General features: G+C 53.6%; 1 protein-coding gene across 5 annotated transcripts in view; it reads left to right on the top strand.

The window, feature by feature from the left end:
- The window catches only part of CABIN1 (calcineurin binding protein 1), a 145,560-nt gene that overhangs the window by 80,103 nt on the left and 49,858 nt on the right, over positions 1–15,599 (top strand). For all 5 annotated transcript variants that reach the window (XM_074321575.1, XM_019710328.2, XM_074321576.1 and 2 more), the window contains exons 27-28: positions 1,594–1,776; positions 7,044–7,375. In XM_074321575.1, coding sequence (XP_074177676.1) covers positions 1,594–1,776; positions 7,044–7,375 — 515 coding nt within the window. The remainder of the gene's footprint in view (positions 1–1,593; positions 1,777–7,043; positions 7,376–15,599) is intronic.

Here is a 15,599-nt window from a genome sequence, read left to right on the forward strand (position 1 = left end):
TTTTACTGTGTTTTTTCATTGCTAGCATCTCTATTTGACTCTTGCTTACAGTTTCCATAGCAGACCTGAAATTCTCCGTCTGTTCATCCATGTGTCCACCTTTTCCACTAGAGCCTTTTAACATACTCATCATATTTATGAATCATATTAATCTTAGTTGTTTTAAATTCTCCCTCTGGTAGTTGCAATATCTGGGTCATCTCTGAGTCTGGTTATGTTGATTATTTTGTTTCTTTACAATGTTCTTTTGTGTGTGTTTCATAATTTTTATGTTGAATACCAAATATCATATGTAGGACAGAGAGACTGAATTAAATAATATTTATGCCTGGAATGAGCTTCTCTCTTCTGTTTCTAGGCCATTGGCAGGGGGAAGGGGGAGGGGTTGAGTTAAGCTAGTCAGAAGTTGAGCTGGGGTTGGGTTTTATTATTGTTGTGGTTACCTTCAGTGCATCACCAGCTTGAAATTCCTGTGATGTTACCTTATGCTTAGGGTAGGGGCTGGTTTTTGCTACAAGGTTTTCCTTTTCCACCTTCTCTCTATGTTCCTGCCCCTCTTCCTGTAGTAGATACCTTTATGTGTTACTGGTACTTGGTAGCCTAGAGTGGGGGCCAGGGTTCGTTCTCTGTTGTCTTGGTCCAGCCTCAGACTTAGGCGAATGTGTTCCTGTGTCTGGGAGGTGGGTCTCTCTCAGTGATTCATTTCCTCCCCCGTGGCGGGAGACCTGGATGTTTGGGCCCTGGATGGTTTCCTGTTCTTCTGTCGGGGTAGGCTTTTTTCTTTTCCCTTCCCCAAACTACAGTGGGTCTTTGCCTGTATCCTGGAGGCAACAAGGTTTGCTACCCCTCCCCTGATGGCTTAAGGCTTTGTTCCTTAAGAGAGGAAGGCCCAGCCAGGGCTTCATGCCTTTCCCATGGCAGTGGAAACTCCTCTTCTCAAGACCTGCACCCTAGGAAGGTTTCCTCCAGTCTCCTGCCCTGACCCTGCTCTTTCTCATGAGCACCTGTGGAGGTCCAAGGAGAGGAGTCAACGAGTAGATACCAGCCTCCCTTGTTTCTGTGACTTCCAGGAGTCTGTACTCTTGTGCCAGACCATACTTAGCCTTTAGCAACTGGTTAAAAATGTTTGCTGGATTCTTACCCACTTCAGGTATTTATACCTATTGTGTCTGTATGTAAAATACTATTAATATATAATGATGTTCTACTGTACATCTCTTCCTAACTCCACATTCAGCAACATCACGTTGGTAGCTGGAAATCAGCCACGGTGGGAGTATTTACACCACAGAAATCAGTAAATGCTACATATGAGGCTTTCCCCCTCCCTCCTCGCCCCTGAGAGCCGATTGTTAAACATTTACCCAAACACCATTGTTGGGGGGAAACTCCCAGAAGGTTGCCCATGGATATTGACGCCTTTGGTGAGTGGCTCGGCGGCCTCCAGGACAGGTTGGGCTCAGCTGTGTTTGGGCTGCCTCCTCTGTAGGGCAGTCACCAGGCCTCTGGCGGGGATACTCGCCTTGGGGAGCCCCTCCATGTTGGAGGTGGTGGGTTCATGCTGCCACCCTTTCTCCCTCTTTCTCCCCGCAGAGCGCAGCCAGGACAGCACGGCCGTGGCACTTTCGGACTCCAGCTCGACACAGGACTTCTTTAACGAGCCCACCAGCTCACTAGAGGGCTCCCGGAAGGCCTATACTGAAAAGAGGCTGCCTATGCCCAGTTCCCAACCAGGATCGACTGGTAAAGACCTTCCAGGGGCCACAGAGGAAAGAGGTATGAAGACCTAACTCGGTGCTTTGATGTCCTGTGCAGTCTGGGCAGCACTGAAGAACAAGGCCCAGGCCCTGCCTAGCTTCCATCCTCGCACCTCCCCCTGCTGCCCTGGGACCTCGGTTGGGCAAGTTACTCACCTGTCTGGGCCTCCGCTGTCCTCCCTGTAGAGGGGAGTAATCCCAAGGCCACGCCCAGGGTTGTGAGAATTAAATGAGGCGACTCAGGGAGGGGCTCGCACGGTGTCTGGTACACAGTGTGCACTCAGTGACACTTGTCGCTGTTATGACCCCCCACAGCCTAGTGTGGGAAAGCCATGTCCATGACATGAGTGCCCCAGTTTCTTTTATTTTTTTCCTTGATAAATGGTTATTAAAAAAGTGTTTGGATCCTAAATGTCACAAATGTGTTTTCTTTTTAGTCTGGATCATATCTGGCCTTTAGGAAAAAAATCCCTCCTTTTTTTGGTGGTGAGAGAGGAACTGATCTTACTTACCCTGGGGTATGCCCAGCTCTCGTGGGGTCCCACGTCCCCTTTGTGGAAATTAGTAGGCAGAGCCCCACATCCGGACTTGCTGAGAGATTGCAGGTAGGCCGGGCATCCCTCGTACTGCTCTGAGGCTGTGGCTGGTTGGCCAGCTGGGGATTTTGAAAGCTTTCCCACTCTGGCCAGGGCCAGGGCACACAGGTGTTTGCCAGACAATAACAACAACAACAACAACCCAGACCCATGCCCGGGAGTCCCGTGCCAGGCACTGTTTTAACTCAACCACCCTACGAAAAAAGCACTGATGATTCCCATTTTACAGCTAAGGAACATGAAATTCAGAGCTGGGCAGGAATTTGCCCACATCGGTCTGCACCCTTAACTACTACCCCATGCGGCCTCTCCAGGTGGGCTTCATGGAGCAGGTGGGGTTGGTGATAACCTGCCCACCCCGGGGTCCCAGGCCTAGCCCCAGGAAGTTGCTGCACACACTCTGGATAGGAGAGTTGGGGTTCAGAAGCTCAGGTGTAGGTGTGGCAGTGGGCCAAGGTCATTAGCCCTAGGGAAAGCCTCTTCCAGCTCTCCGCTCCTTGCCAGCCTCCCCTAGCTGGCCTTAGAAGGGGATGAGGCTGCACACGCTGTAGGTTGGAAAAGGTGTCCCCATTAGGATCCAGGGGACACAGAACAGGGGCCATGGATTTACCTGCCCTGGGCCCCCATCAAGAGAGGAGCCCAATGCCCCACTTTCTCACTACATAGTAATTATGCTATCCCAAACCAATGTTGACATTCTATAGCTGACAAACATACTACCGTGTTTCCCCAAAAATAAGACTGGGTCTTATATTAATTTTTGCTCCAAAAGACGCATTAGGACTTATGTTCAGGGGATGTCATCCTGAAAAATCATGTTAGGGCTTATTTTCCGGTTAGGTCTTATTTTTGGGGAAACACGGTAGTTTGGAAGGGGAAAGAAGTAACCTATATTCTCAATACTCTAATACAGCGACTGTTGTTCACGTCCAATCTTAAAAATAAGATTATTTGGGGGAAAAGTTCCAAGATGGTGGAATAGGTAAATGCTTTGCCTGCCACCTCCCAGGATCACATGAAAATTACAACTAAATTTTAGAGCAATCCACCCCAAGAGTCATCTGAAGACCAGCTGAACAGAACCCCTGTAACTAAGGACATAAAGAAGAGACCACATGGAGACTGGAAAAAAAAAATCTTGTTTACTATTGGACAAGAGAGGCCTTCCGTCTATGCTCTGAGACCCATCAAGCAGCAAACTGCTGTGGGTGCTGTTGTGTCACAGGCCTCTCTCCACCGCACTTGGGGAAGTGTGTGGCGGGGAGGCCTGGGGGCGTTTCTCAGCTCAGAGAAGGTCAGCTTTGGTCTGGCCCAGCCTTTGCAGTCCTTTCCGGACACACGAGGAGCATGCGGCTTCTTCCCTCCTTCCATTCAGAACCAGTGGGTTAAGCAGACAGTGTGTGGAGCTGGCCATTGGTAAAGAAAGTTAGGTGTCAAATATATGGTGACAGAAGGTTTACTATGGGTGGTGAACACACGATACAATATATATGAACACATGCTACAACACGACGTATTCTAGAATTGTACACTTGAAACCTATATAATTTTATTAGCTAGTGTCACCCCAATAAATTTAATTTAAAAATGAAAAAAAAATCAAAACAAAACAAAAAGCAAAGGATAGACCCAAAGACACTGCAGTAGCTGGTGGGCTTGAAAGGAAGCATCCTGCTTCCACAAGCACGTTCCTCCCCTCTAAGCCCAGCTCTTCCTGGGTGGTGAAATTGATGAACTTCCTGTCGAAAGAGTAGGTGCAGCAGGAATGCGTTCTGAGTCGCTCCTGGCAGAGAGCGAGAGGAGCCGAGTGCCCTCCAGGCCTGGCGCTGGTCAGTGGCAATTTCTGACTCGCACTCTTCTGGGCTCCCAGTGGGCAACAGCCATAGCCACTAGGGCCCCAGGGCTCTAGCAGCTTTTGGCCAAGATGTGGTGCCAGGCTAGCACTGAGTGTGCACCACCCCCCTAGCCCTCTAGACACTCCCTTGTGGGTGGGCCTGCCACCAGCCTGCTGTTGCTTTCACGGTCATGTCATAGGACACAGGCCTCACTCACACATTTCATGTCCATTGTTGAGCTGCAGGGTATAGTGGAGCCTAGGTCTGCGCCAGGCAATGGATCTGACAGCCAGCCGTGCCCTGCCTGGCATCCAGGTGTACTCCATCCCACACTGTCCAGCAGGCATGAGCTGGCCCTCTTCCCAAGGACTCACCTCCCTTATTTAATTCTCCACTCTGGTCTGTGCCCAGGTACCTCAAGGAAAGGGGTTTCCCTATAGGTGACTATTACAGCTAGAGGAAGCTCGCCTTTTCAGGAGTCAGAGCTTCGAAAAAAGTCTAAAATGTGAGTGTAGCAACAGTAAAGATGTATTTTTTTTAATAGAGAAAAAGGCCACCCACAATTTCACCACCTAAACACAAGCCCGCTCTGTTATATTGCTCTGAGGGCAACAGAGTTGTCAACGACCTGTGTGGTCCAGGCAGTGGATACCGGTGCCTGGCCTGGCTCTCCCTGCAGGACATGGGCCAAGGATGCACGTCGTCCAGGGACCACCATTCCTGTGGCTGCCCCTGCCCCTTCTGGTCAAGTAGAGGCCTGGTGACCATGCCTGAGTGCCTAGTGCAGGGCAGGGTGGGGTGAGCTGGATCGGCCGGCTCCGTGTTCTGCTCCTTTGGCACATGCACTGTGGGCATTCCACGCCAATCCTCATTGCCAGTCCTCATTGCCAGCAGCAGGCACTGGCCTAGGAGAGAGTGGCCACAGGATACGCTTCTTGCTTTCTGTCAGTAGAAGGAAGTTCCTATCTTCACGCTGCCAGGGTTTGAATTGGACATACTGGCTGGGAAGTGTTGTGTGGGCTTGTTGACGTTTCTGACCCTGTGCCTTCCACTAAGGTGACCTGTGAGGCCCATTTAGCCGTGGGAATGGATGCTGGGGGTGAGTCACGTCACCCATCTCTTCTGGGCCTCAGGCTCCCCAGAACCCGGAGCAACTGGGTTTTTAACATGCTATTTTGTTGTTCTTTGTGTGTTTTTAGATGTGTTTTGAGCTCTCTGGATTCATTCTTGACCTTCTACCCACTTTTCATAAGAAGTGTGTTCCTGTATGTCTTTGTGCCTGAGCACTTAGTGCCCTATTTGAACCCATGAGAGGCCTGCATCTTCATCCAGTTTCCCTCCCTCCTGTGCCTAGCACAGGGCTGGGCCCAGAGTCATTGATCAGACCGTGTCTGTTGAGCCACATTTGAAATGTGTCCTGTGAATTGAACACGCTAGAAACTGGCCCATTTTTGAGAAAGGCGGTGGTATCTCCTGTCAGATGAGTGCCAGCCCCACTCAGGCTCGCAGTTGCTGTTGTGGGGCTGTGAGTGGATGTGTGTGGAACCTCCCATGAGAGGAGAGCATAGTGTCGAGATCAGATATGACCCGCTCCTCAGTCATTCAGTCAGTTTCAAATGACCCCCAGGCCCTGTGCTCGGCTCTGGGCGACGAAAGGGGAAGACACTCGTGTGCATATAAACCCAGTGGGATCAGTGACATCAGACAGGTGGGCCCAGGACGTGCTCTGCATATACCACCTGGGGGTGGGGAGGCCTGAAAGAGTGGCAGACCCTGAGGGATGAGAGCTCATGGGTGAAGGCAGGGGAGGGAGGGGGGCAGGGAGTATGTGTCCAGAAGGGAAGACAGTGGGGAGGCAGCAACATGGAGTGAGATGTTCCCAGTGGCTGGTCACGGTGTGAGGCCAGGAGGGGAGCTGGGAGGGATGGCAGGACCGATGGCAGGTGGCCCACGTGCCTTGAGAGGAGTTTGGCTTTGTCTTGGCAGCCAAGAGTCATAGGGAGTGACTACTTAGATTCTTTCCTTAGCAAGAAGAGCAGTGGTGGGCAAGCCCGACGCACATCTGATACCTGCACCGTGATGCTTGGACTTGGCTTGAGGGAACCTTGGGGCCTCAGTCCTTGCCCACTCTGCCCTGTCCCAGTAGAAAAGGGCCGTGAAGCTGAGGGCAGTCGGGGCTCAGCACAGAGCAAGGGAGGCTTCAGAGTTGGTACCTGGCTGCTTCTCTGGCTTCCTCCAGCCAGGCTGTGCCAAACTCCTGGGTGACCAGGGGACTACCTCACCCTTGACAGTTGCTCCCGCCCCTTCCCTTTCTCTCAAGCCAGAACAGAAAGTCTCCTCCAGCAGCCCCTGCCACCCAGCCTGGGCTTTCCCGCGCTGCCTGCCCTGCTGTCCTGGTGGAGCAGCCCTGGGTGTCCAGGTGCCAAGCTCGTGGTTCACACACAGGAGCAGCAGCCACCGCCCTGGAGCGGGATGCTGGGCGGGCTGTGGGCCGAGGCGCTGAGTGGGGGAGCAGGTGCAGCCCCTTGTGTGCCTTTCCCGGCTGTTCTATTCTGTGGTGGTGCTGGTGGCGGCCACACCTGCCCTTTGTGGGCTGCTTCCCCATCCACCTGCACAGGCCCCAGAGGTGGGACAGCCCTGTGCCACCATACGGAGGGGGACCCAGAGCCCAGCTCTAACCCCGCTTTCTGCAGCCTTGGGGACCTGTTATGTGCCAGCTGGGACATCCTGTTTCACAGGGGAGGAGACTGGGAGCTACGCCTGTCACCTCACCGAGGTGCTTCTGTTGCTGGTGGTGGACTGCCTCAGGGCAGGGCCGAAAACTGAGGTGACTTTCTTTTCCTTCTCAATTGTAGGAAAAACTGAGGAGTCCTTGGAGAGTACAGAAGGCTTCCGGGCCACAGAGCAAGGCAGCCAGAAGCCTGCGGCAGACCCCCCAGCCTCTGCCTGCATCGCTGTCAAGCCCCCAGCATCCGCACCTGCCCTGTGGGACGGGAGGAAGAGAGGGGAGCCGCCGGGGGAGCCAGCAGCCTTCCCGCAGGGGCTGCCAGCCGGCGCAGAGGAGCAGCGCCAGTTCCTCACGGAGCAGTGCATCACCGCCTTCCGCCTGTGCCTCAGCCGCTTCCCCCAGCACTACAAGAGCCTGTACCGGCTGGCCTTCCTCTACACCTACAGCAAGACTCACCGCGTGAGTGAGCAGGCCGCATAGGTTGGGAGAGGAATTGGGTCTTCCCAGGGTCTGCAGACGTCCTGGAGGGTTGGTGGGCAGAATGAAGACAGATTGGGTGGCAGTGCCGGGAGGGGTGGGAGAGGCAAATGCAGGAGGTGGGGTCAGTCCAAGAGTGGTGCAGCTTTCCAGGCGAGGTGGTGAGGGATCAAGGGAGGATCGTGTGGAGGCTGCTCACACAGCGGGACCATAGGCTCGGGTACTGGCCATGGGTGAAGGACAAGAGCCAACAGGCTCATCACGTCTGACCTGTGAGGGCCAGTGTGGTGACCCTCACGCCGCTGTCGGCTTCCCTCACCCCTGCCGTCTCCTGTCCTCAGCACGGTCCACCACGCACATGCTCCAGGTGCCCAAGAGGCCTTCCTCCTCGGTCCCAGGGCCTTGCTTGCTCTGGGCCCCGTCCCCTCTGGCTGTATCTTGCAGAAGCCTCCTGGCCATCTCCCTACCCCTGGGTTTGCCTCTCTGGTGCAGCTGCCAGAACTATCTTTACAGCCTCTGCTGCATGGGGGCTGGGTGCTGACAGCCTCCTCCAGCTTTTTTTGGAAAGCAGATGAGGTAGCGATTCTGAACAGCTGTGCCCCAGGCTTAAGCGCTCCCAGGGACTTCCTAGCTAGACCTCTCCTGCTGGCATTTAGCATTTGTGGAGGGAGGGTGGCATGTTCTGTGTTCTTTCATTCTCTCCTCACTTACCCAGGAGGCTCCAGAGAAAGCGTGCCCCTCGCCATGGTGCCCGCCTCCCATGGAGCTGCATTTACAGGGGCAGACAGGTTATAAACATGCAATCAGACAAATAAAGCAAGTCTGTTGTGACAAATACTACAGAGAAGATAGTAGGGTGGCACCCAGGAGTAGGGGTGCTGCCGTGGCTCCTCAAAGGCACCTTATTCTGAGATCTCCAGGGTGGCCATGGGCAGAGTGGGGAACAGAGGTGGGCTGTAGGAGAGGGCAAGCAGCCTGGGCATGTAGCGAGCCTGGGCGAGCTACCAGGGTGTGGGCAAGGGCCATTGGGGGTCAGGGTGGCAGGAGCAAGTAGGGGCAGCTGTGGTCTTTGCTTTGTCTGGCTGCCTCCTCTGTAAGGTCCAGGCTCAAAACCTCCTTCAAGAGGCCCTTGCCAGACCTCCATTGCCAGCTTCTCTGTGGGATGTTTGGAGAACCAGGAAGGGCAGTTGGCCAGAGCGACGGACCCTGGATTGGCACTGGTTATGTGACAGGAAGTTGTTACTTGGCAGAATCCTGTTTGGAGACTAGGTGCAGGTAGTAAATGCGCTGTCCCAGTAGTGACTGCTCAGCATGCTCACATGGCCTGGTTGATTTTCTCAGAGCAGAGCAGGTGGAGCTGGTGTCCTCTGGCTTGGCGCTGGGGGCAGGGGATCTCCTCCGGGGGCTCCGTCTCTGCTGCAGGGCGTCTGCCTTTCCCAGCTGCCACTGCCCATCACTGCTGCTGGCGCCACGCTTGAGCCAGGCCTGTTCACTGCCCACCCTGCACTTCACAATGGACCCCACCTCTGGTGTCCCAGGCCTTCGGAACCCAGGAAGACCTGTGTGTTAATCAATCATCCTCTGTAGCAGTCTGTCCCGATGGCAGATGCTCCCTCCTTGTCTCCGACATGCTCCAGCACTGCTCTAGGAACTTTCTCCTTTCCCCTTTTCGGGAGCAGCAGAGCCCAGGGAAGAAGCCCTCATGAATGTGGGGTGGAAGGGATACTAGCACCCATCATCTAGGCCTTCCCTGCCTTGGGCATCTCCCTCTTCAGATGCTCCACCAAGTAGCCGTGCAGCCCCTGCCAGCTGTGGTCACTCTGAGCAGGACACGAGCTTCCTGTGCTGAGCCCAACCAAACCTTCCCCCACTGTGGCAGGTTGCCTTCGCCAGGAGCAGATACTGAGATGGAACTTGGGGTGCAAGATGCCTATTAGGGATCAGCCCCGTGGAAAGGAGGGGAAAGATGCAGGCCTAGGTGGAGGGAGAGTTGAGGCGCGATGCAGGCCCCAGAGCCCCCAGTGCCCAGCCCCACCTCCCTATTAAATGGTTTTCATCTGAGTGGGAAGGAGCCATTGCAGGCAAAGGGCTCCCCACAGTGCCAGGCGCAGGCTGCTGTTATCACAACCTGTTCCCTTGCTGGGTAAGTTTTTTAAAAGTGGAAAACAGTATTTATGTCAAAAGTAAAGAAAAACTGGAGAGCGGACAAGCACAGTTCTGCCAGGCTGAAACAAAAGCTATTTTGTATGTTTCTTCCCAGCTCTTGTGTACACACTGTTGACTGTTACTTCCAAGGCTCCAGATGCTTCAGGTTCAGGAGTTGGGGGTCGTGTCCTCTTACTTTACAGCCGGGCGCCTGGCTCAGGGTTGCGCGGGGTGAGTGACAGTCCAGCATCAGCCCGGTGGCCTTACCTAGGCTCAGTCTCCTGCACACCTTAGAGCATCCACGCCCACAGTTTGTCATTTTGTTCTTTCCATGAATGCCCTCCAGGTCATTTTGGTCACCCTGAGATGGTCTGTGGGTGGGTGGGCACCCCTGATAATGGGGATGGAGGCTGGCATGGCCATCTGCCCCGTGGATGTCAGTGACCCGGACACCCCCTCACAGCTGTCAGACTCCACTTCTGTGGCTCTTCTGTTAGCTGTGTTCTCAGGTTGGGGGCCTTTGCTTTCTGAAGTGGAGTGTTGGTCTTGCTTCTGAGAAATACCCTCTTTCTCTGTGGTAGCTCTGCCTGGGTGCCAGGTGTGGTAGGTGCTCTCCAGGCTACCACACACCCTCGGTCCTGATTGTGCCGCCGATGGCACCACTGGCTCCTTGGTTTGCTTCATTCAGACCTTTGCTGAGCAGCAGGTGCCATCCCAGCTTGAAGGGCAGATTGTTAACCCCTGGCTCCACTGAGAGCCTGAGTTAAAGCTCCCCCTGCCTGGGGCATGCCTCCATCCTGGGGGCTGGGCGTGGTTTGCCCAGGCCCTGGGTGTCAGCTTGGCCACAGATCTGGGGACATATCTAGTGCTCTCGATGACTAATGCAGAACCATTAACTGACAAGCAGCCACGGCTTTCCAAACACAGCTGTTTGGTAACAAACACTTCCTGCTGTGTGTATTTAACAGCAGCACATTGCTTCATAAAGTCCCGCCCTTGGGCCTGGCAGTGGTACTTTCCTGCTGCCTTCCCGTGGCGGCTGGAGCATCCATCTCCATGTCTTCAGAGAGGGCCCCAGGAGCTGTGCAGGGTCATTCACAAGGGCCCCCAGTTGAAGTTCTGCTCAGTTTAGAGCTCCCCAGACAAGGCCTCTGCAAAGAAACTGCCTTCAGAGCACAGGGCACTGCTTGCTTAGCTGCTGGCAGCAGTATTTTGGCGGGAGGGGAGGGAATGTGGGCTCTGAAGCCCACCTCACCTGGGTTCAGATCCCGGCTCTGACTGGGAACTCTTGGAGCTCAGGACTCTTTGTCTCATGATGTTGCCACAAAATTATTGTGACAACGAGGTGAGGGGTAGGGTGCTGGGCAGTGCCCAGCACACCATGCACCAGCCTTCAGCCTATGTCCTTCTGTCCCCTCTCGCCTCCAGTCAGGCGACTCACCAGGATGCCACAGCCCCGTTCCTGAGTGTCAGCATCTCCCACGGCTCCTAGCCCCTCCACCTACCAGGCCTTCTGAGGGCTGGGTCTGCCCCTGGTGGACCCTTGATGCCTGTCTGAACCCACCCTCCTGTCCAAGGTTGGCTTTGCTGCACGCAGGCTGGCCCCTGGGTGCCCGAAGGCAGGCCTCCTGCTGGCCCACAGCGATGGCCAGGGCCACCTGAGGAGGGCTCTCCACACCCTAGACAGAGAAGATCACTTACGCTGATGGCCACAGGGCCCCAAGTCTAGCGATTACACCACTTCTAATCTCTGAGATCATAGTCTTCACTGGGGTTTTGGGCCTTGGCCTGTCAGTGTGTGCTCATAAAGGCCTGGCTCCCTGAACGCTCGTGGGTAGCCCAGGAGGGAGACCACTTGGCTTCGGGATGCTGTTTATCATGGGGGTTCTGGCCTTCACTGATGGGATCCATGGGCACCCCTGCCCTGACTCTCCCCACCCACTGTCTGGGGCTCAGTTGGGAAACTGAACTCCCTACCTCCTGCTTTGAGTGGTCCAGGACAGAGTGGGTTATAAAATGGTCCTTGGAACCAGTCTTGAAAAAGAATAAACTTGGAGGATTCACACTTCCCAATTTTAAAACTTAACTACAAATTTACAGTAATCAAAACAGTGTGGATTATTATTCAGCCTTAAAAAGGAAGGAAATTTTGACACATGCTACAGCATGTGTGAAGCTTGAGGATATTGTGCCAAGTGAAATACGTCAGTCACCAAAAGGCAAATACTATATGATTCCATTTATATGCCATATCTAGAGGAGTCAGGACCATAGAGACAGAAAGTAGAATGGTGGTTGCTAGGGGCTGTGGGGTGGGGGAAATAAGTTGTTCTTTAATGGGTATAGAGTCTCAGTTTTACAAGATGAAAAAGTTCTGGAAATCTGGCGCACAACATTATAAATATACTTAACACTACTGAACTAATACACTTAAAAATGGTTAAGATGGTAAATTTTATGTTATATGTTTTGTACCACAATTAAAAATGGAAAAAAAAATGTGGTATTGACCTAAGGATGAAGATACAGATCAATGGAATAGAATTGCGAGTCCAGAAATAAACACATTCACCTGTGGTCAATTAATTTTTGGCAAGGGTACCAAGGTACTTCAGTGGGTGAAAGGGCAGTCTTTTTCAACAGTGGCGCTGGGATAACTGTATAGCCACATGCAAAAGAATGAAGTTGGACTCCTGCTATACACCATGTACAAAAGTTAAAATGGAACAAAGATCTAAATTTCAGAGCTAAAACTGTAAGACCTCTGGGAGAACACATAGGTGTAAATCTTCATGACTTGGGATTAGGCTATGGTTTCTTAGATATGACACCAAAAGCACAAGTGACCAAATGAAATAAACTGGACACCATCAAAATTTAAAACTTTTGTTCTTCAAAGGACACTATAAAGTAAATGTACAATCCACAGAATGGAGAAATGTTTACAAATCATGTATCTGGTAAGGGACTTATATCTAGAATATATGAAGAATTCTTATAACTCAATAATTAAAAGACAACCCAATTTAAAAATGGGAGAAGGGTCTGAATAGACATTTCTCCAAAGAAGATATACAGATGGCTAATAAGCACAGGAAAAGATGCTCGCCATTAACCATCAGGGAAATGTGAATCCAAGCCATTCAGATGCTACTTCACACCCACTAGGATGGCTGGGATCAAAAAGACTTCATTCAGCCTCTGCTCCCAGGTTCCTGGAGGTGCATGAGAGCTGCTGCCCTGGTGGCAGCCCTAAGGCAAGAGCGTGGGCACCAGGGTTTGGGAACAGTGGTGGTTCTGTCCAGAGCCAGTTTCCTGTGGAGGCCTCATGATTGGGTCACTGCCTCTCCTCAAACCTGCTTTGCTAGTGGTTGTTGCTCGGCCTCAATTCGGAGATGGGGGGTGTTCTTCGCATTCTTTGCTCTCTCTGGTCCTCGCAGGTCACTCAGTACCTTCAGAGAGAAGCTGATTCCAGTGGGGCATCAGGACAGCCTGGCCTAGGCCAGTGCCTCAGTGTTGCTTCTCACAGCAGCCTGCCTGGCAGGGGGCAGGGAACTGAGGCTCAGAGGAGATAGCAGCTTGTCTCACAGCCTTTGGCGAGGATGTGGTGGGTCCTAGACTCTGCTCCCAGGGGCGGCCAGGCTGGTGAGGGCCCCTAAGGCTCGCATCTTTACTCTGCTTTTCCTTCCAGACGGAGGAGAGAGGCCATCTGACTCAGATCCTTTACATAGTCAGGTGGGGTGGATGCCCAGCTTCTCACTAAAGCCACAGAGCAGCTGATGGCTGCATCAGGACTGACCTAGCAAATGTGCACTGAAAGCCCACTGTGTGCTAGGCCTGGTGGCAGAGGCTGGGCAGTTAGCAGAAGTAAGGCTGATACACCCCCACCCACCCTCAAGGGGGTCATGTCCAAGCATGGCAGTCAGACAGTAATAGGTCTGCTGTTGGTCCTTGTGGCCAGAGCAGGGCAGCAAGCCAGGGCAGTTCAGCACCCCCAAGCGAGGAGGGAAAGAAGAGGAGCAGGGCCTGTACTGTGGGAGAGGCTGCCAGCCTGAGGCTCAGTGCACAGCCCACTTCCAGGCCCTGGGCTGGGGCTCTGCCTATGTCATCTGGCCCCAGCACTGCCCATATCAACGCTTGACCTCCAGTCAACTTGCGCTTGGTCAGAGGGCTTTCTTCCCACTGGAGGGCGGCCTGAGCCTCACTTGCTGTGCTGTGGGGTGAAGCCCACCTTCTGCAGTGTAGTTTTTCCCCTCTGGGCTGGAACAGCTCTGACACACCTTGCACCCAAGTTGTCAGCAGGACGTGACACCCAGGTGAGGATTGTTCAGGAGACAGAGGGGTGTGAGATGGGGAAGGGGCTAGTCAGCCCTCCCTGATCCCAGGTCTGGTCCTTCCCAGAGCCTGTTTAGGATGTGTCCCCCTCCCACCACTTGTCCCCCTTGCTAGAGCACATACTAGAATCTGAGCCTCCCCTCCCGAGTGCCGGCTCCCTGAACCTCAGGCTCAGCCAGACAGCCAGCTTCCAGTTTCAGTCCCGGGGACAAGTCTCTTAAGCTGTAGAGTGGGGATAATGGCACTTTCTCTGTAGGTTTTGTTGTGAGGTTCAAGTGAGTTAATGCTGCCTCACCAGGCAGGAAACGTGCATCCTGATGACGAGCAGTCTGCCTTGCAAGCCACGTGCTCGCCACTCAGACGGGGGCAGAGGCCACTCACTGAGCAACGCTGTAGGCCCACCACAGGCCCCCTTTCCCCATCCCGGCGTGTTCCTGGCAGCAGCCACAAAGCGTTGTTACCCAGCCCCTGCTGTGGCTCGTCCTCTGTGTGATAGATGGCAAGGACCCGTCCTTATTCGGTGTGTGTCGGCGTAGCGGTCTGGCTGCTCCAGCCCAATCAGACCCGCTTCCTTAGCCTAGGACCTGTGTGAGATGAACCCAGGCCCCAAGTCTGTTTAGGACTGTTTAGTTAGAGACGCCTCCTACTTGGAGGGCTTGTTGTGCCATGCTATCTCCAGGGGAAGCCGCTGGCCTTCAACTTCGGAGGTGGCTTGTGTACTGGTCTGAGTGAGCCTAGGTGTGAACCACTACCCCTCGCCCTTCTGTTAATTGTACAGATCCCCATGTCCCTGTGCCATCAGCTCATGGCTCACGTGTGGAACCTGTGGAGCCAGGGTAAATGAGACGGCCTCTGAGGAGGACCCTGCGCCACCTGACTGGGTGTGACAGAGTTGATGTTCCAGGCCGTGATGTAGTCATCCCCTTCCTGCTGCATATATGCAAGTGAGCACCCCAGGGACAGATGTGAACTTTGCATTCTGTCACATAGTGGAACTAAGTGTCACGGGGGCGTGCTGGCCACAGAGCAGGGTGTTGCTGCCTTCTTCAGCCCCTGCACCCTTTCTGTGCACACAGAAATGGCCCCACTGCAAAAGGATGCCATACCTCAGCCCCCCACAAGGAAGCCCTGGGCCCCTGCAGATCCCAGCCGTCCGGTTCTCGGCAGGCTTTTATGTGGTTTGCAAAGTGAAAACTCCGTGTATTTCTCAACTTACCAATCTTGACTGTGCACTTCAAAATCTGTTTGCCACGTGGTTTGAAGCCTGCTGTGCCTTCAGGGGCCAGAAGAGGTGGGGCAGATGGCCCCCATGAGGGCTGGCTGTTTTCCTGGTCCTCTCTCCACAGAGAGATGTGGATTCCAGCTGTTGAAATGGGTTGAGCACTCTGCCAGCAGCATCCATTACAGATATTACTGTTCAAGTTTGGAAAGATGAGTGAAACTACCACCACCTCGTTGTCCCACAACCCATGACATGGCAGAACTGCTTGTGTTTTAGTATATTCCCTCCAGCGTGGTTCCTGTGCTTTCCTGCAGGTGGTTCATTCATTCCCTCAGCAGCTGGCTGCAGAGCGGTGGTTGTGTGCGAGGCCGTTGGAGGTGCTGAGGATAGAGGTGTGCATAGTGAAGGCTCTGCCCTCGAGTGTGCACAGCGGGATGGAGAGTGAAAACACACTGAGGCAGCGTGTACACGCTGCCCCTGTGGAGACCTGCGCGGCAGACCTCG

This window comes from Rhinolophus sinicus, linkage group LG16 (assembly GCF_036562045.2).
Source record: "Rhinolophus sinicus isolate RSC01 linkage group LG16, ASM3656204v1, whole genome shotgun sequence".
Taxonomy (NCBI): domain Eukaryota; kingdom Metazoa; phylum Chordata; class Mammalia; order Chiroptera; family Rhinolophidae; genus Rhinolophus; species Rhinolophus sinicus.